Source organism: Pleurodeles waltl, chromosome 3_1, assembly GCF_031143425.1.
Source record: "Pleurodeles waltl isolate 20211129_DDA chromosome 3_1, aPleWal1.hap1.20221129, whole genome shotgun sequence".
Classification (NCBI taxonomy): Eukaryota; Metazoa; Chordata; class Amphibia; order Caudata; family Salamandridae; genus Pleurodeles; species Pleurodeles waltl.
In genome coordinates, this window is record NC_090440.1 from 1,639,166,342 (window position 1) to 1,639,187,929 (window position 21,588).

The 21,588-nt window shown below is 41.8% G+C and overlaps 1 protein-coding gene across 2 annotated transcripts in view; it reads right to left on the reverse strand.

Annotated features, from left to right (window-relative positions):
- TLK1 (tousled like kinase 1) overlaps positions 1-21,588 on the reverse strand; it is a 618,148-nt gene that overhangs the window by 559,701 nt on the left and 36,859 nt on the right. For both annotated transcript variants that reach the window (XM_069225321.1, XM_069225320.1), the window contains exon 2: positions 1,904-2,022. In XM_069225321.1, the coding sequence (XP_069081422.1) occupies positions 1,904-2,017 (114 nt within the window). In that variant the 5' untranslated portion in view covers positions 2,018-2,022. The remainder of the gene's footprint in view (positions 1-1,903; positions 2,023-21,588) is intronic.

The following is a 21,588-nucleotide window of genomic DNA, read 5'->3' on the forward strand; positions in this document are numbered from 1 at the left end:
ACAACTTGCGTGGTTGGCAAGGTAATGCCAACTGAGTCTGGGCTCCGGTGATCAGAAAACACACCAGATGATTAGCTACCAGCCAAACACCATGCTTTTGAGTCCAAGACCAGAGATTAAATGCTTCTTGAAAGAGAAGACGCAACCCGCTCCCCAAAATGTGTTAATATACCACATTGCTCTGATATGGACTCTCACTGATCGACTGCAAAGGAAAGAGAGGAAGGCCCTTATTGCCAAGCCAACTGCCCTCAGCTCTAGCAATATGGATAAGCAAAAGCAGATTTTCTGGAGACAAGTGGGTTTTGATCTCCAATTACTCCAGATAAGCACCCTACTCTAAAGAGGAGTCACCAGTCACCACGGTATGAAGAGATTGGAAGGGCATGCCTCATACCAGATTCTTCTTCACACTCCATGGGCTTAAATCACTAGTGTCCCAAGAGATTGTAAAGGTGTCAGACAGACCTTCCACATGCTGGAACCACTGCCTTTGGAAGCACCACTACAGAGCCCTCATGTGTCCATGTGCATGTAAGACCACGGGGATGCAAGAAGCCAGCAGGCCTGGCAGGCACAAGACTAACAGGACTGGCACCCGAGGCAGCTCCTGAAACAACAGGATGATAGACTGAATGTCCGGAATGCTTTGACGAGGAAAAAAGCCACAAAGGGATGTGGTATACAGTGATGCTCCTATAAATAGGAAGTACTGAGAGGGCTTTGTTGAGATGTGTGGGCTTTGATTGAAAACCCCTAAGTCGAGCAGCAGAGACTGTCAACTACAATGGGTGAAACTATCTCTGGAGAGCTGCCCTAGGAGTCCTGATCTTCTGAGATGTACTGCCACCACTGGCGTCACAATGGTAAAGACTCAATGTGGCGATGTTAGTTCAAGCACAAGGACTGCAAACTGGTAGTGAGAAGACATCACCACAAAATGCAGGTACCAACTGAGCAACTGCAGGCAGGAGCAGAATATGGAAATATGTATCCTGCAAGCCTGTTTTCTGCTTCCGGCACCAGAACAACATTAGCCAGCGGCAGCATTTTGAATTTGTCATGTGGAGAAAGACACTCAAGACCCCGAGGTGGTGGATCAGATGAAGACCACAGTTCTTCTTAACTACCAGTAAGTTACAGAGAGTAGCACACCCAGCACAATTTCCTGCTCCAGCACCAAGTCAAGAAGCAATCTCTGGATCAGAGTCACAGGTGAAGTAAACATGGAATTAACATTTATACACCAGGTCGGGAGCTCTATAGCTTTGGGGACCTCACAAGGACCTTGCTTTCAGTGTCAACTTTAAGCCAGCGCCATCTACTGGGAGAGCAGCTTTGAAAAGATTCTGGATCTAGTCTAGCGCCTGGGATATGGAAAAGGTGAGGTGTCTGCAGGTAGCGGTGGCTATTAGAATTCAACTTTGGTACCAGTATCCTAAATATTCATTATCATACTATCTTAAGTATTGAAAGCAAATGCAAAACGGCAATCAAGATCTGTGTCTCCTTTCCCAATAATCTGGTCCAATTTGAAGAAGCTACAAGACAAATGCTGTTTTTCCACTTTCAAGAAGACTATACTACTGATTTTCTGCAAACTCTTGATCAAAATACAAAGGATGTGTTAAATGTGTCATGAAAGAGTTTAGGGTGAATGAATTTCAACAAACTACATTGTTCCTCAGTATGCAACCTCCCTTCTCAGTTTGCACATCTCTATTTGCCTGTTTGGGCAGGTATTCGAAGAAAAATAACACTGCAGACGAAGAATACAATTTTAGCTTGCCGCCCAGTGAAGTCCAAAGTACAAATTCAAGCATATGTTCTCTAGGAGACTAGGTGTCCGGACTGAAATGTGTTAAAGAGAACTGAAATAGGGCGATCACTTATAATTACTCACTTTTAATCCAGCGCTGCAACTTCCAGTGCTCCCAGTACTACCACTGACCCCTCCAGTAAATCTGGCTTCCAACAATTCTTGGCGTCTTGGATCCAAGCTGTGGAGCTCATCCATGGCACCTATAAAGAAGTTTCCAACAGTTAATATTATACGAACAAAAATATCTGCTGTTCCTAAGTCTTAACATAATGTATACAGAAATGTTGGTAGCCATTCAAGATCATTGATTCCATGGGCCAACACCATAAACATTTTCTGATGCTGCCCACTAATGTCCTCTCAATATTCAAAAAGGGTTCAAGGATAGGAAGTCCTCTTATTTATTTTGTTCACTGGAAATGTAGACCCCAATCTCAGTCAGCCCAAACAGTCTGGCAGCTGGTTACTGCACCACACTATGGTGGCGGCGAAAAAGGATATTTTCTGCAAAGGCAAGGTAAGCATTACTATGTCTAAGGTATTCATCATGGTATATTAGCTCAAAGCTTTTAAGAAAATACAGAAATCTTTAAGCTCAACTTGCATTACAGACATTGATTACAATACAAAAATTTGTACAACTTTGCAAAAGTGAAACATTTTTATTCACAATGCTCCAAAAATGCTCTGATTAAATGGAAATACCTGCTGCAGAAGAAGTACAAGATTAGAGATTGATTGGTTTAAACCAAAACTGGTACCAACTAGAAAATATATATTTTAATGTATCTATTAGGAACCCCAGACCCCAATGAGTCACAAAAATGCACTCAGACCTGCAATTCATATGATATGTTTTTCTTTTTCCTCCAGATGAATCTTTCCCATCTTGTAAAAGACTTTAATCTGGCAGTTATCAGGACCATTTATCAATTTTTTTTTAGGGTTGGGGAGTGGTTGAAGGGGAGCTGGTCAATACCTATAAAACATACGTTTGTGAGTATTCACAAACTCACAGGGCACTCCGGTCTTGGAACTACCACTTCCTGTCACTTACACCGCAAGAGTAGATTTGCTCCAAAGAAAATATTCATGCAAGTAATTCTCAGAGTGCAAACCAACTTTTGCATGGAGAAGCCAAACTTAGATGTATTGAGAATCTGTCAGATTACATTTTGGCAGGCAGTTTCTTAAATTTTGAAATTTAAGAGAGCCTTTGTTGTGGCACTCAGTACACACTCGCAATTATGGCAAAGGAAAACAGAGGTAAAGTAAAAATTAAATGAATTGTCCAAGATTTACAAAATATGGTCAAGGGCTGAAGCTGCAATGGATCTTGTAGACTCATCTGGGAACCTATGCACTAGACCACAAATATAATCTGGAGGTACAATATTTTATGAAAACTAGCAAATACTTCAGTAAGTTTTCCACATCAATTCACAAGACACTTCCACAGAAAATACAGTAAGAAAAAAGAGCAATAGTCCAATTAGAAAAATGATTGATCCTGAACTCCTCTATAATCAGCATAATTAGAGAGGTGACATAGTTAGAGCCCTCCCAGTATTGTAAAGTTGGCCAAAACAGAGCCCATTCGTAAAAAGAACTTCTGCATACACACAGCCAATGAATAGTCAAACGTTTGACAGAAAAGGAGCCATGTTATGTTCAGAGTCCAGAATAATCTCAAAGGAGGTATAAGCAAAGGCTTGCAAGAATACAACCCATTAAAAATGTATCTTCTCATAACAAGGCTGCTAAAAAAAAAAAAAAAAAAAAAAAATAATCATATAAATTAGACCAGAGCAACCATTTGTTACCTCTCTGCATGGCACCAAATGGAACAAGAGTTCTAGGGTAAGTATATTTCTGAACTATCCACACCTTGGATCAGTATATATTTTACAAAATTCCACACCTCTGTTAAAGTCAGTTGTCCAAAGGTGCTACATCAAGGTAACTAAACAAATCCATCACAAACAAGCTTGTACGTTTGTCCAATAATCCTCCCCAAGATATGTGCCACTCTCTAACTGAGTTATTTTACAAAAGGGGGATAGGATCAGTTTTCAAATGCTGAACTGGTGACCCTGTTTGCTCTTGTGTGGTAGTTTAAAGAAGAGAGCTCCTGTGGGACTGACGGGAGGGATTCCATTATCAAATATAAAATCTTGCTTATTCCTTACTAGAAACGGCAGACAAATGCTTATCTGGGAGCCAAGCTGTATTTCCTATTTGGGAGTTAAGGTCTATCATGCCTCATCAGATGTACTCCAAGGACACCTGGGGCTAGTGATTAGAAAATTAAAGACCCACATAGACTTCTGGAAGACACTGCCAATAGCTCTGCTAACAATAGTAGGGTTCCCTCGCTTTTTGTTTGAAACGCTGCCCCTTTGGACCCCCCGGATCCTTCTTCAGGGCACTTAATACCATAATAGGATCCTTCATATGGGGGTACAGCTAGCGGTGGGTGGCCATTACCACCCTACAATGACCGACCTACCAGGGTGGGCTAGAGCTTCCAGACTTTGAGTCTTATTATCTGGCGGCCCAATTTCAATGGTACATCCAGTGGCTAGCAGGAAGGCAAGCCCTTGACAAAGAAGCAGGCCCCTTAGTTCCCAACATGGATGTCCTCATTAAAACATTGCTGAGAGGTGGCCTCACCCAAATACCGGAAACAAAGGACTTCCTCGTCATCCCAAAATGTTGGGCCAGGGACCTGAGAAAGTCCCATACTCAGACACCCTATTCCCCAGAACTGCTGCTCTATAAGCTGCAGTCTTTGACACAGAACAACTGGACAGGCATTCAAGAATGGTCTACCGCTGGGCTCATTAGAGTGAGGCAACTGTTCCAGGACTCTATCCCCCCTTTGATGACCTCCAAACAGATTTTGATCTCCCTCCGAGACATTTTCTGTTGCACAGGCTGGTGACTGCAGCCATCCATCTCCATTGGAAAGCCAGTGACCAGGAGGACACCCAGCTCTGTTCTGTTGTTGATATCTAGCATTATCACCTGGCACATTCAAAGCAATTGCATGCTTATACAGATCATTAGCAGCTGATACCCTGGGCACACTCGATACCTGGCAGACTCAATGGGAGGAAGACCTGTGGCAAACGTGAAATTCTCTTCCATAAGTAGATAAATCATATGTAACACTAATGTCATGGGTGTGTATTATTGATGAAAGTCCTGGATTATTTTGGGCCTCCCTAAAAGAGTCATTTTTGTACTAAAATTATCACTTTCGTTATTTCAATAGTACAACTGCTTGGTTTGATATCAAGTTCTGCAAATCTGTTAAGTAATCTTGTCTAGGGGGTGCAAATGTGCACTGTTTTGTGTATGAGCATTCACATTATCTGCTGCATGTGCAACAGAAAGGAACAGTCTGAGCAGCTGAAGCAACCCACTAGGAGAGAGCAAAAATGTAGAGCAGAAATTCTGTTATTCCCCTGAAAACGTGAGTGCTCTAAAAGCAGAGCTCAATAAAACAAAGTTCTAAGTCTCTTCTCTGATACCGCAAAGAGGGGCCCTAGACACTAAGGCCGAGGCCACTGGTTAACTGATAAGAACAGATCAGAACCAGACCATGTCAAAACAATTAATTCTTGCTCTGAATGTCCTCTGCCTCTCAAACACCAAAGACAGAGTTTAATTCCTTCTTCTTTGTTTGGTACCTTTGTTGATTGAATCCTTTGAAATGCAAAAGGAAAATAAGTCGTTCCCCTTCCCACATCTCCTGCTGAACTAGATTGTTTTTAGGTCGAGCCCAAGCGCTTTGATCTGTTGTAAACATTGTGGGCTTTTAACCACGCCCTCTGCATGCCCATCACTTTCACTTATCCTTTATCATCATTGGTAAATGCTTTAAGTTTGTCCCTCCTTGGGACGGTTTTTGTTACCGCCTTACAGACTGCCTCTGTCACATGGATAGTTGCACGTTTGCCGATATGTTTGACTGCGTGCTTTTTTTTCTTTTTTGCGTCCCTCCTTCATGCTCCTGCTTGCCATGGCGCTTTGAATCGGCTCGCTTGTGTCAACTGATTTACTTTTAATTTTCAACTTAAGTGGCAAGAAAAGTCAAGTAAGGAATTGATAACGCCAATAGCTCTAACTCAAGCAAACACAAGATCCATTGCATTGCGAATGCTTGTTATAATGTAAATCTCTTGCCTGTAATAGCTGCTATTTGTTTACATGAATGATTTCAGTAATTTCTATGAAAGCACTAACAGACAGCTGGATGTTGATAGCGGTGCATAGTAACTTCAATACCCTTTACTGCCCTATGACATACTGGTCGAAAAGCATCAACTCTAGCACTGATAGCATTAAGTAAGTCGCCACTGCTCTTCGTAAATGATGGAAAATGAAGGCCCGGCTTGCATAAGCATGGTGCTGTGTTCCTGAAGTAATGTTCGATCAGGGTGGGGTTTGGATGAGAGGACCTGGCCACAGGCCAGACCCTGCAGCCAACACCCACCATGCGTGGCCTTTGCCTGTGCGTGGTGCATGCTTATGGAGGGAGGGAGATGGGGGGGGTTTAACAGAGAATGGGGGAGGGTTGACCAACTCCCGCTGTGCACAGCCAAATTTGCAATATAATTATTGATGAAAAAACTGCATGGTGCTGGGTGCGAGTTAGTTACCCTATGGCACAAATTGTAGTTTGAGATATGTTAAACTTTAATTTCTTTGGTTTTGTGTGTGTAAAATTTTACCCAAGTTAATAATGTCCCCGTAGCTTTTTTTTTTTTTCTTTTTTTTTTTTTTTTTTGAGTGTGTGTGTTTTTTTTGGATCATTTGTTTTTTCCGGTGGGCCCTCAACTCTGCAGTCTGCCAGCTTCTTTATTTGTAATGAAATCTGCAATGTTATTGCGATTTCATAACCCTATCTTGCTTTCATTTTGATTCTACATTATTTATTTTAAATCTGGTTTAGATTTTCAGGAGAAAAAAAATTGACACCAGTGAATTGATTAAAGCAAAGCATCAAATGATCTGCACCTATATGCTCATACATTCTGCAGAGACAACCGTTAGAACGCCTTGCCCTCACACAGAGTTGGTCAACAGGTCGCAAGGATTCATGCTCCCCTATCTGTTGAACCACAGCTTCAGGAAAAACCCAATGTACGAAACGCTGCCACTTTCACGTTACTGGGCATAGTTTGTCCATCTATAGTACTATAAATTATCTTCACCTGCAAATTCACAACTGCAGAGGCATGCACATGCAGTGAAAGGTGTTAATAGGCCAAGTAAGTGGCTAATGTCCTAGATAAAAATGCCTTAAGAAAGCATTTCATTTTAGTCTATGGTTTATTAGTTGTTTTGTTGAATAACTTCAAATAATCTTGCCATAATTTTAACTCTCCCCTAATCCATAATCCAACCTCCCTCATTCAAGAAACACCGCTTAATGTCTTTAAAAAAGATTAAAAAAAGATTTTCTGTTGACAAAGCTTTATTTAGGGTTGAGCCTGCATGTGCATGCACTTGCGCCTTGCGCCTTGCGCCTTGAATGAGAGACGCTGCTGTGTTCATTCAAGGGCTTGGATCCCACCTGTTACACACCATTTGATGACTTGCGAGGCACTGTTCCTTACGGTCTCGTAATTCGTCAAAGCACACCTGGTATCAATTCCATTTCTGTGTGTGGAGCAGGGATCAAGCACTAATTGATGGAACTTAATTAATGCCCATCCACTGCTCCCGACATGATTGAAGTACTATTTGTTCTTTAACTTCGACATCCCCGCAAACTAAAAGCTTGTGACTGGCAAAAACTTGCCCAGCAGGCACAAAAAACTGCAATGTTTTATTTATCAAAGCTAACTCTTTTTTGCCAAGTCGTCTTTTCTTGGTTTCTTCTCATGTTTTATTTTGTTTTTGCTCGTGGAAGTTGCTGTCAAAAGATGACAATTAACTTGTTCTAAATATGCGAGGCCCATTGCATTACAAATGCTTGTTTTATTTGGTGTAAATCCGTTCAGTAGTTTGAGATATTTAAAGAAAACCTAATTTTATATCTGAGAAGAGCCTAAGCATAGATCTCATGGGAAGATCTGACTGAAATGCATTATAGTTATCAGAAGGTTCAGAGGGTCACAAATAAAAAGACTGTATTAAGGGCGATGACAGATTTTAGTATTTAAATTATTTGTTGGCAAGGTGATTGTACCCTGTAAAAAAGCCTTCTGCTGGGATATCATGAAGCATGTTTGAGAGAACATTGTTTTCTCAAGATTTTCCCCATAGAGGTTAAGGAAAGTGCTCCAGGCACTAAAATGAGAGCATATTTTCTGTAAATTCACACTATCTTTCTCAGCCACATGAGAATGAAACCTGACATTTTCAGTAAAACAGGTACTTTCCACAGGAGCAGCCTATCACTTTATTCCATCGTAATAGAGCTGGCGGCAATGTTGTAATGCATAGGGTACACCAGCCGCAATGTTTACTGTCTGCAAAGCGGACAGTGAACATTGCGATGGGGCTGGCCAGGGGGGTTCCTGCACTGCCCATGTCGGGTGCATGGGCAGTGCATGTACCCCTTCCCCCCCACCTCCATGTTCCATGCACCAGATCTCCACCACCCTTTTCATGGTGGTGCAACTGCTACGAAATCGCTGGCAGGGAAGGGGGGGGGGGGGGGGGTGTGAAGGAGTCATAATCCCCAGGGTGCTTTATTCTGCTTTATTTGAGTTATGGAAATAGTTACGGTAGTGTGTGCACTATTTCTTTCCTTTATCGGAGCTTAGCTTTCAGTTTGCATGGAAAAGGGATTAAGGCATAGCTTGATTCACCACCATCTCAGAAGAGCTACCTCAGGATTGTTATCCAGCTGTTACAGGACAGACAAAAAGCTATTGAGCTGGGGGGCAATCCCATAATGTGTGTACCTAACATCCCACCATTCAGCTCTAGCGGTTGCATATTTTACTAATTCCTGAATTCATCCTATTTAGTCTTTCCAATGAGCAGTACTGAATTGGATACTAAAGTATTAAATTGGTCTCAAATCTGTACTTCTCGGCATGTGGTTGATATCAGTGCTTATCTCTGCAGTAACTCCGATACTTTATTTTTAAGGGTCACTGTATGTGGACACTCCCCGCCCAGAAGATGGTGGAGATAAGGCGAACCAGAGGGAACCTCCCAGACCATACAATTCTTGTGACCAGAAGACAGTGGACCAAATCAAGAGTTGGGGAGATACCATGTGAACAGGGAAACTGGGGTAAGGGACAGACTAAGATATTCTTTTGTATAAGTAACTGATAAACTCTTTTGATCTGACCTCTATTTGGGGAGAGGGAGTAGGTAAACAAAAAAAAGAGAAAACACACACACACACACACACACACACACACACACACACACGACAAATAAGCATGTAGGTACATTTAGACATTTATAATAATGACCAAGATACTACAAAGACTTGGGCAAAAGGCCTTCTTTCAGGGTGCTATCCTCAATTTCTTCAAACGTGAAAAGGAGCCTTCCCTGTCCGATAACGGATTGTTGTTTAACAAATAATGCATATTCCATATTAAGTCTGTTGAATTTTGAATAAAATCTTTTGGAAAAGGTTTAAGCTGGAGATTTTAGTAGCAAATCCCCCAGTTACCACCTTCTTCCATCGTCTGATTAATGAGACCTATAAAATGCTGCTCTTCTAGGTTATGAGTAACCAATTTTGAGGGATAAAAACGCACAGCAGTATGGTTCAAAATTCATAAGCGACTAACCACCATTATTTATTAGTAGACAATTTTACTTTAGGATTATAATTAATCAATCTTCCTATTAGGAAAAGAGTTATTAAATGTTATGTCTGTAAAAAAATTTACATTAGCGTTAAAAATAAAGTCTCTAGTTGGCAGTCAGTTTACAACCTGGCCAAGCAGGGCCCCTCACTCTAGTCAGAGTAAAGGAATCACACACCTAAGATAACCCCTGCTCACCCCCTTGATAGCTTTTTTTTTTCCTCCCTCTCACTCACTCCCAGTGTGAAAACACCACAAAGGTACTCAACACCAGTTTAGAAAAACAGACAATATCTGAGTAAAACAAGACCAAAACAACAAAAATCCAACATACCCAAATAAAGTTAGCACTTTTTAAAGGTTTAAAAAAAAAAAAAAAAAGTCTTAATCCTGAAAAATCTGCGGTTGTATCCTTGGAACACAGAACCTTAGATGAGTCAAATGAGGGCTGGAAAGGAGGTGATGCATTGGGAAAGCAAGCGCGGCGTCGATTATTTCCCCTCTGGACGGGCTATGTGTGGATTCTTTTCCTGCAGTGTTTGTGATGCATCAATTCCTTACTGCAGTACAGCGTCGATAAAGGAAATGAAACCCAGGAATGATTATGATTGGAAAATCCAGGCGCAAAACAATGATGCATCCGCACTGGAGCAGGCGATGTGTCGATTTTGCAGCCGCAGTGCAATCGCTGCGTCGATTATTCTGCCACAACAGCCTCAGTGAATGAATTTTACTTCAGGTCACCACCTTCCACTTCCAAGGGCCCAGGGACTGTATTTAGCACCACTTGACAAGTCAGGACTCTCAGCACTAGAGCCCAGGCACTGGCAGATAAAGTCCTGAGACTTTATAACGGGAGGCAAGCTCAGTTCAAGCCCTTCGAAAACCTCAGAAAGCACAATGTAGAAAGCCAAGTCCAGTCCTTTCACTCCCAGGACAGAAGCAACTGGCCAGCACAGCACAGCAACAGGCAGAATGGTAGTTCCTCCTACAGCAGCCATCTCTTCTTCATGGTACAATTTCCTCAGCCCAGAAGTGTTCTGAAGTTGTGGGGCCAGAAGTCCAATACTTATACTCATTTCTTCGTTTGAATTAGGCAAAGGAAAGTCTTTGTAAGGCACAAGATCCCACCTCTCCCCCTCCTGGCACCAGACACTAGGTGTAAGGAAATGCCTCGTTGGCATGGTTACCCCCTGACTTTTTGCCTTTGCTGATGCCAAGTTATGATTTGAAAGTGTGCTGAGGCCTGCTAACCAGGCCCCAGCACCAGTGTTCTTCCCTAACCTGTACTTTTGTTTCCACAATTGCCACACCCTGGCATCCAGGTAAGTCCCTTGTAACTGGTACCTCGGGCCCTGATGCCAGGGAAGGTCTCTAAGGGCTGCAGCATGTCTTATGCCACCCTGGGGACCCCTCACTCAGCACAGACACACTGCTTGCCAGCTTGTGTGTGCTAGTGGGGATAAAATGACTAAGTCGACATGGCACTCCCCTCAGGGTGCCATGCCAACCTCACACTGCCTATGAAGTATAGATAAGTCACCCCTCTAGCAAGCCTTACAGCCCTAAGGCAGGGTGCAGTATACCATAGGTGAGGGCATAAGTGCATGAGCACTATGCCACTAGTGTCTAAGCAAAACCTTAGACATTGTAAGTGCAGTGTAGCCATAAGAGTATATGGTCTGGGAGTCGGTCATGCACGAACTCCACAGCACCATAATGGCTACACTGAAAACTGGGAAGTTTGGTATCAAACTTCTCAGCACAATAAATGCACACTGATGCCAGTGTACATTTTATTGTAACATACACCCCAGAGGGCACCTTAGAGGTGCCCCTGAAACCTTAACAGACTATCCGTGTAGGCGGACTAGTTTTAGCAGCCTGCCACACACCAGACGTGTTGCTGGCCACATGGGGAGAGTGCCTTTGTCACTCTGTGGCTAGTAACAAAGCCTGTACTGGGTGGAGGTGCTTCTCACCTCCCCCTGCAGGAACTGCAACACCTGGCTGTGAGCCTCAAAGGCTCACCCCCTTTGTTACAGCACCCCAGCTAGTGGAGTTGCCCGCCCCATCCGGCCACGGACCCACTTTTGGCGGCAAGGCCGGAGGAGATAATGAGAAAAACAAGGAGGAGTCACTGGCCAGTAAGGACAGCCCCTAAGGTGTCCTGAGCTGATGTGACTGACTTTTAGAAATCCTCCATCTTGCAGATGGAGGATTCCACCAATAGGGATAGGAATGTGCCCCCCCCTCCCCTCAGGGAGGAGGCACAAAGAGGGTGTAGCCACCCTCAGGGCTAGTAGCCATTGGCTACTAACCCCTCAGACCTAAACACCCCTAAATTGAGTATTTAGGGGCTCCCCAGAACCTAGGAACTCAGATTCCTGCAACCTAAGAAGAAGAGGACTGCTGAACTGAAAAACCTGCAGAGAAGACGGAGACAACAACTGCTTTGGCCCCAGCTCTACCAGCCTGTCTCCCCCCTTCTAAAAAGACACTGCTCCAGCGACGCGTTCCCAGGGTCCAGCAACCTCTGAAGCCTCAGAGGACTACCCTGCATCTAGAAGGACCAAGAACTCCCGAGGACAGAGGCTCCGTTCCCCAAAGACTGCAACTTTGCAACAAAGAAGCAACTTTGAAACAGCACACGTTTCCCGCCGGAAGCGTGAGACTTTGCACTCTGCACCAGACGCCCCCGGCTCGACTTGTGGAGAACAAACACCACAGGGAGGACTCCCTGGCGACTACGAGACCGTGAGTAGCCAGAGTTGACCCCCCCTGAGCCCCCACAGCGACACCTGCAGAGGGAATGCCGAGGCTCCCCCTGACCGCGACTGCCTGCTTCAAAGACCCGACGCCTGGTAAAGACTCTGCATCCGCAGCCCCCAGGACCTGAAGGATCCGACCTCCAGTGCAGGAGCGACCCCCAGGCTACCCCAAGGAGCCCCCCCCTTGCCTGCATCGCTGAAGAGACCCCTTGGTCTCCCATTGATTCCTATTGCGAACCCGGCGCGTGTTTGCACACTGCACCCGGCCGCCCCCGTGCCGCTGAGGGTGCACCTTCTGTGCTGACTTGTGATCCCCCTCCACCCTCCCCCCCCCCCCCCCCCGGTGCCCTACAAAACTGGTCTGCCCTCCGAAGATGCGGGTACTTACCTGCTGGCAGACTGGAACCGGGGCACCCCCTTCTCCATTGAAGCCTATGCGTTTTGGGCACCACTTTGACCTCTGCACCTGACCGGCCCTGAGCTGCTGGTGTGGTAACTTTGGGGTCGTTCCGAACCCCCAACGGTGGGCTACCTTGGACCCAAACTTGAACCCCGTAGGTGGTTTACTTACCTGCAAAAACTAACAAACACTTACCTCCCCCAGGAACTGTTGAAAATTGCACTGTCTAGTTTTAAAATAGCTATATGTCATTTATGTGAAAACTGTATATGCTATTTTGCTAATTCAAAGTTCCTAAAGTTCCTACATGAAATACCTTTCATTTTAAGTATTACTTGTAAATCTTGAACCTGTGGTTCTTAAAATAAACTAAGAAAATATATTTTTCTATACAAAAACCTATTGGCCTGGAATTGTCTCTAAGTGTGTGTTCCTCATTTATTGCCTGTGTGTGTACAACAAATGCTTAACACTACCCTCTGATAAGCCTACTGCTCGACCACACTACCACAAAATAGAGCCTTAGAATTCTCTTTTTGCCACTATCTTACCTCTAGGGGGAACCCTTGGACTCTGTGCATGCTATTTCTTACTTTTAAATATTACATACAGAGCCAACTTCTTACACTAAGGGTTTGGAGAGTGTATTGTGTGAGGGCAGCCACAGCCCTATTCAGGTGCAGGTGTCAGCTCCTCTCACCACTCTAACCCAGGAAGACTCATCAGGATATGCAGGACACACATCAGCTCCCTTTGTGTGACTGTTTAGATTGAATTAACAAACAGCTCAATTGTCAGTCTGAGCCAGATGTGTATTCAGCAGCCCGGCGGAGTCACAGAACGGTTAAGCAAGAAGATGCCAACTCTCTAAAAGTGTAAGTTTGAAAATGCCAATCTAAAAACCAACTTTACCAAGAGATGTATTTTAAAATTGTGAGTTCAGAGACCCCAAACTCCACATCTCCATCTGCTCCCAATGGGAGACTACACTTATAAGATTTTTCAAGGCAATACTCATTTTATCCTATAGGAGAGATAGGCCTTGCAAAAGTGAAAAGCAAATTTAGCAGTATTTCACTATCAGGACACGTACAACAAACTGGTACATGCCCTACCTTTTAAATACACTGCATCCTACCCATGGGACTGCCTTGGGCCTTCCTTATGGGTGGTTTACATGTAGTAAAAGGGAAGGGTTGGGCCTGGCAAGTGGGTACACGTGCCAGGTCAAACTGGCAGGTCTAAAATGCCCACACAGACACTGCAGTGACAGGTATGAGACATGTTTACAGGGCTACTCATGTGGGTGGCACAATCGATGCTTTAGGCCCACAAGTAGCAATTGATTTACAGGCCTTCGGCACCTATAGTGCACTTTACTAGGGACTTACTAGTAAATCAAATATGCAAATCAGGTATAAACCAATTACCAATCCAATTTAGACAGAGAGCAATTGCACTTCAGCACTGGTCAGCAGCGGTAAAGTGCCCAGAGTCCTAAAGCCAGCAAAAACGAAGTTCAGCACAGGTTCAAAAACAGGGGGTCAGAAGCAAAACGTACAGGGGAAACCATGCCAAGACCCAACGTATCTAACAATTAACTATAAACTAGGTATGTAGTTAATTTTACATGTCTGAGATAGGTATCTAAGGATAACTGTTACGGACACTAAGTGGCCTATATTTCACCATTGATAACCAACACTCAAGTTTATCTTTCACATAATTAACCAATGCAAATCTCAGTTTTTATTTGTTTCATAGCCTGATAGGGTAGACAATTCCTTAATAACTTCATGAAACATTATTGCTTTCTGACTTTAAAACAATGCTAAGTCATCAGCATGTAGCAACATTTTGTTTGAGGAGCTGTATCTAGGATAGACAAATTTGATTCTTTTTGGCTTATTAATCAGGTAGTGACTCTATTGGTAAGGCAATAAGTAAAAGCAAAAGTGGACTATACTGTTGAGTTTCTTTGATAGAGATAGTGCCCATCCCTTGATACCCAACTTAGTCAGAGGTTGAATATAATTAGTCAAACTATTGAATTGCTTACAGAATTCAATTTAGGTTACTACAGAGAGCAAATACTGCCAAAGGGCTAGGTCAACTGTTTTCTATGCATCTAGAAACCAGATGGCTAAAGAACCCACATAATCTTGGAAACAATATATAGCTTCTCATACACATAAGTGCTAGTTGCTGACTATCTTACAGGGATAAAACCTGTTTCATTAGGTGTAATTAACTATCCAATCATTCCGGCTATTGCTTGAACAATTACTTCACTGACAAAAATTCTGAATTAGCGAAGGTGAGAGGTCAAGAAGAACTGCATTGGTCTTGATCTTTCCTGGATATTAAAAACAAAAATAGCTTCTTAAATATGGGTGAAAAACAAATGTTGTATTATTTAATTGAAAAAGGTTAGTAAGAGTCGGTACGATTAAGGAAGTAAAATGCCTATACATTTCATCCAAATGAAAATCTTTCCATGGGGCCTTGACAGCTGGAAGAGAAAGAATTATTGTTTGCCCTTCTTCCAAATGACAGAGGCAAGCAAGGATTTTTGCTCTTCTTATGTTAATGTGCTTAACTCTAAATTCCTAAAAAAATTGTTAAATCACCTGCTCTGGAGTATGCCATTTCCCCTGTATAAATTTTTATAACAGTCAAGAAACATCCTAGCTATTCTGACGGGATCAGTTTCAATCTCATATTCTTGGTTAACTATTTTAGCAACTTGATTAGTTATTTGTTTTGTCTTGATTTCCTAAGCTAAGTATTTGTCATTTTTGTCAACCTCACATGCCTTTTGAAACATTGCCTATTTCTATTTGAAATGTAATGCCCTGTATGGCTGCCTTACAGTTCCACATTATCTGTACTTGGATCTTTGTTCACCAATAAGTAATCATCTTGAAGTAATTTTGTTTGAGACCACAGTTTTTACTTTGCTGACAGATACTGATTTCTCCATTTGAACTAGACCTCTGAGGTACACCCAGAAGCACACCCGGACCATTACTATGTCTGTTGAACCATTAATCAAAGAGATTTTTCTCTCGCTTGAGAGCACTGGCAATAACCAACAGATCAGCTTGCCTGAATGTATGGTCTATTCTACTGCGAGCTACTGTACGCAACCTCAACAGAAATCAATCAATCATCGCAAGGTCTGATAAAACATGCTAGGGAGTCTGGGTTTGACTGGGTAGGGAGTTAATATCAGCACTAGCGAATCTGATCAACGATGAGGCCAAAAAATAACCTACCCTTGCCTAATCTTACCAGCAAGCATATGTAAAGCCCATCTAGTTTTAATTGGCTTTCTTCTGCAGTCCACATGGTCATACTCTTCTGTTATCATTTAAGGGTTTACCTCAACTGAAGGTTTTTACTGGTTTTCCGTTTCTTCTTTGTTAGCTATTTTACTATGTTAATTCATATTATATCTCTCTATATAAAATATATTTAATGAATGATTTTTGCACTAAAACGGAAGTCAAGATTATGGATTTGGAAAAGCAGTCACTTGTTCAAGCAGATTTAACCTCTCCCCACCAAACTAAAACTTTTAATTTTAGTTATGATTCTGGTAGGCCTCACCACCTGGAGACCATAGACTCTGTAATTATAACTGGCGGCTGATGCACAAAACACCAGTGGAGATTTCTGGATCAAATGAAAATAGATTGGCGCCAAAACGCCAAACTGGCTAAGTTCCAAAAATGGGATATAATGACTACCTATATAAGATCTTTCTAACCCAAAGAGTTGGGCTGGTTGGTCCAACTAGCAAGAGATCAAAATGGGACAGTGATGTGATACATTTTAGAGATACAATGCTTGTTTAACATTTACTTCAACGCCCTCATTATTTGGCTAAAAAACAGGATGTACCTTTGTGTTTCTTTTATAGACCAAACGCTTTCTTAATACATTTTAAATGAATTCTGGGTTGAACCACAGATCACAGAATTGTTATAATGTTCCCATTAGAAACCATTTTGAGCCACTTAAAAAGGCATAACACTAATGAATGGCTGTTATCGCACATAAAGACTAATCAATGCATCTTTCAGTCAGAAAATAAGGCTATTGTTTGGCTTAAAGACTCATGTATCCATGAATACAACAGTTTTATTTGGTTCAAAAGCCACCTGCATCTTTTGGGGGTCAGTTTTGTTACATAGAATATTGTGGGCGCATATACTAAAATTACAAATCCTTATTGGCTGTAATCTGTTAATGGTTCTGACATTATATGTTATCAAGAAACATCGATGAAAGATACATTTTATATTGATGGTTTTCATGCTTTTATGCCAGCAAGCAACACCATCAGCTGCTGGCAGGGCTAAAGGAGGTAAGTCAGGCCACATTTATTTCTGTTAAAATTCATACACTGCAAGTGATAGAAGTTTGTTCTTTGCCAATTCTTGGTTACAATACTCTCCTCCTTTGATGAATTTGATATATTGCAGATTCATTGCTTGTAATATTTTTAACCACAGAAACAGCATTGTGATGGCTCACTGATTGTTTTTGTTTTAAGAAAAACTATGTTTGAAACCTTATTGTTTTCTTAATTTGGTGGGGGATTTTAATGTTTCTACCCTAGTACAGTGGTATGCCAGTTAAGGATCTGAAGAATGAAAATGTGACACATTTGAAACATACTGTTTATAGAGAGACCTTAGACATATTGAAATATATTCCACATTTTACCATTGACAATTTATAGAAAGAGTAATGAAATTCCCACTTTTATTGGAAACTCTAGAGAGCAATATTTACTTTATTATGTCAGCTGATCTCTCCCTTTTGATTATAGATTTTAAAATCATCAGTAAATATTCGAGTGGTAACAGACCCCGAACTTCTTCCTAGAACCTAATATGGAAGTCTTGCAGGGGAGGGCAGGGGAGGTGGGGCGACGAGGGAGGGACGAGAATAGTCCCAAGCATAGTAAAAAAGCACATGCGGATAGGGTATTTGAAGAATAAATGTTTACGGGTAAAATGAGAGAAAACTGACCCATTAGTTTTTACTCAACAAGTAGTCATTGAGAATATGGATTCTATCTTAGCTTGTTTATTTTTTTAATCAGATCTCAGAATTATACAAAATGGATTTAAAAATGTATGTGTGTCAATTTCAGACTCTGCACCACCTGAGATACCTTCTTGCAGAATGGTTTGATGTAGCTTGCATGGCTGCTCAGGAGCAGCTGAAAGCTGTCCTCTAAACTGGTCTATCTTCTATTCAGAGTTAGAGATGCTTGGTGGTTACATAAAATTACTGTAGAGGCAAGAAAAAGGGACATAACGCACAAGGCACGGGATGACTTATTAGAGGCAGGGAGGGTGAGATATAATGTAAGATTCTCTCAGGTAGTCAACAGTCTTATCTTTTCCGAATATGCGACTCTTAGAGCGGAGTCTTTGATTTCAGCAGAACCATGGGTGACCAGTCTTTCAACAATTTTTCAATTAGAAAATGGGGAGGATCATCAGAGTCCTTTTTCTAACTCATTAGAAGGCCAGGAGATGGCTTCAGAGACCCAAAGGAGCATTTCTGGAAAGGTAACTGTGTTGTATGGTGCACCAGTAGATATTTTTAAAGCAATTATTATCTTATTATCTTATTATCTTATGGGCACCAATGATAACGAATATTTTTAAGAACTAGTGTTAGGCCCAATACCTGAATCACGGACGACAGCCACCATTGTGACTATTCCTCCCACCCCGCAAAAATAAATAAATAAATGTGCACCTTGTTGCTATCCCCCAATTTCTTTAATTCCAGTGCCAAGATCCTGGGTCGAGTACTGTTTGGAGACCCGGGCTGAGGGGAAAAAATAAAAAAAAAGTACAATTTGTTTTTGACCAGGAACTGGCACTGTAGAACATGGAGCTTTACATCTAGCCTCTATGGATTTCTCCAGCATTTTCGATTTCAGAAACTGCTGGAAGTTCAGGGCTAAAGTGGGACAGATGGGGTGAAAAGGAATTGCTCATTCTAATAAGACACCTGAATGATGATAAATGGGGTTAGTGTCCGTTATGGTTTGATAGGCGAATATAATGTGGGAAGTACATTTGCCTATCAAACCATGGCGCAACGTAAGACAGGATTGTATTTTGGCCCCATTGTTATTTTTACTGTATGTAAATGGGATTAGTACCCATATTTTATGTAAGGGAAAGGATACCTTACATATATTATGTAAGGGAAAGGATACGCCTCAGATGGGGTATCAGTTCATACCAATTTTATTGTATGCTGATGATGCAGTCCTCATTGCCAGAACAACTGTGGCCTTTTGATTATTTTTTATCTTTTATGGAAGACCAAGATCTGAAGGTAAATTTTTCAAAATAATTTATTATGACCTCAGGACATTCTAATACTACATCTAAGTCCTGCCGAATGGAGGGCGTACAGCTTGAAAAGACGGAGTTAATTATTTTTAACTGCTCTTTAAACTGGACCCCCCCCCCTTTTAACTCTGAGATTACAACAACTTCGTAGAACCATTGAGAAGGTTTTTAGGTTTGTGCATGGCTCACTTCATAAGCCTGTGAAGAAAATGTTAATCATTTGTAAGAAGAAATATATCCCAGTAGGGATTTACAGAACAGGTGTGTGGGATTATAGTAAAGTGAGAACTCTCCAACATGGCAAAAACTGTTTCACGTGCAGACTACTGTCGATACCAGGGAGTACGGTGACTAATTTGCCATGAAGAGTCAGTGCTAACCTATTTGGAAGATGTTATTGGATTGGGACTGTGGACATTATGGATCAATAGTTGGGGCACACCTGGGATAGCCTTGGTCAGAATATATCTTGCCAATTGCCTCACACTTGACGGATTGAAGTGACTCTGTTGGTTTGACTCTATAAGGAAAACGTTTTGAGTTGATTGGTATGGGTATCCCTGAATTGTTTTTAAAAACCCACAATCAATAACCCTCAGCTATAAAGAAACAGTTAAACAGTTGTACCTTAACCCTTATATGAGGCTGCAGTTAGAAATGGCCCAGTATTTGGAAACAGAAGTTAGGTATTCCACAGTTTCAACTACAAGAGGGAAGGAACACTATTCCAATTGACTAGCAAACCCCACCCAACGTCTCTATTTGACTCATCTAAGATTACGCAAAGTGTACTTTATGATAGATTTTCCTTTGCAATGAATCCGACAACAGGAATCCTACCTTGTCGATCTGACAACATTTCTAATCAAAGCACGACCCGCTTTATGCTGTTTTGTCCATTGTACTCAGTCCAACTGATTGTCTTTGACACCTATCTTACATAGAGCTAATATTACACAATATAAGGATGGTTTGGTTCTATTACAACAATTACATACATCAGATATTGGTCATGCAATTATTACAAGAATTGCACTTGTAATTAGAAAACGTTATGAGGACTTAAAAGCTTAATCTGAGGATACTTTATGGCGATTCACGGTCTTGAATTATTTTAAATGTGTTTTAGATTACTATACACAAAGTGTGACTATCGATGTTTTAATATACTAATTGCTAACACTTGGATTTATGAATTGTATTCCCCATCTTTGGTGCCACTAGAGAACAAAAAACACATCTGATTACCTAGAGTGCCATAGTTGAGGTCTTAAAAATATAAAAACAAACAAAATTTAGCTTACTAAATTGCTAGATCTATTATACCAGTCATCCATGGCTGGGGTCACGAGTGGCCATACGTGCTGTCTAAAGAGGAGGATGGACAGAGGAGATTAAGAATGGACAGGACATTTTCCCTGATCCTGCTCACACTAGCTATGTAGCCAATGGCAGCCCATTTACGGTACAATGGCAACAGTCATTAAACTTATCTCCTGAGATGTAGATGACACATTTCTCCAAGACCCAATTGAAAGGTATGAGGGGCTTATTCGAGATTTGGTTATATCTTGGGCCTCAGTTAACTGGATATGGTCTGCTTGTCTCCACAGAGACAGATAGAAATAGTCTCATAACTGTTGATCCCACAGATTTTTCCTCCCTAGATTTAAATATTTAGGAACCCAGATCTACCATTCCATCCAAAGTGGACACCTAGTAATACTCGGAAAGCAGTGGTTGCGATAAGAAACTCAAGATTCTGAAATGGTTTGTTCTATTGACAATAAAAAGCATATTACTATCCAAAATGGTGCTACTTCAACTGCTATGTTTCTTTACTTTACTAACTTGCCGGTCATGTTTGCCTGGTGCTTTTTAAAAGGGAGTTGAGACACTTCTAACAGTACTGAAGTGGCTCAGCAAGGGACAGTACTACTGAGCAAATTTTGACTCCCCATAGCAGGAGCTGGATATGGTGCTCTGGATTACATGCTATACTACACAATGGGACTACAGAAATATGCTGCCAAATGTGCCTCTACTACCCAATCACAAGAAAGAAAATTTTTATTGATCACTACTCGAACCAAATCACTGTAGGAACTATGACTTGGGACTTACAATAACAGACAACCACTCTGTAAACTCGTCATGATTGGCAAACATGGTTGGAATTATTATCCGAGTCATGTCAGCAATAATTTACTCATGTATCCTACTCTTGCCATGCCAAAGAATAAAGTAAGCACGGACTAGAAAAGATGCAACATTGTAGAAAAGTAATTCCTTCATTTCTTTGCAAGTTCTGTGTAAGTCGGGTACTTTCTGCATCTTTAATGCGGTCAACCAACTGACCCCAGCTGCACGTTCATGTGGGAGAGGGGAGGGGGGGTGCAGGTGATTAGGT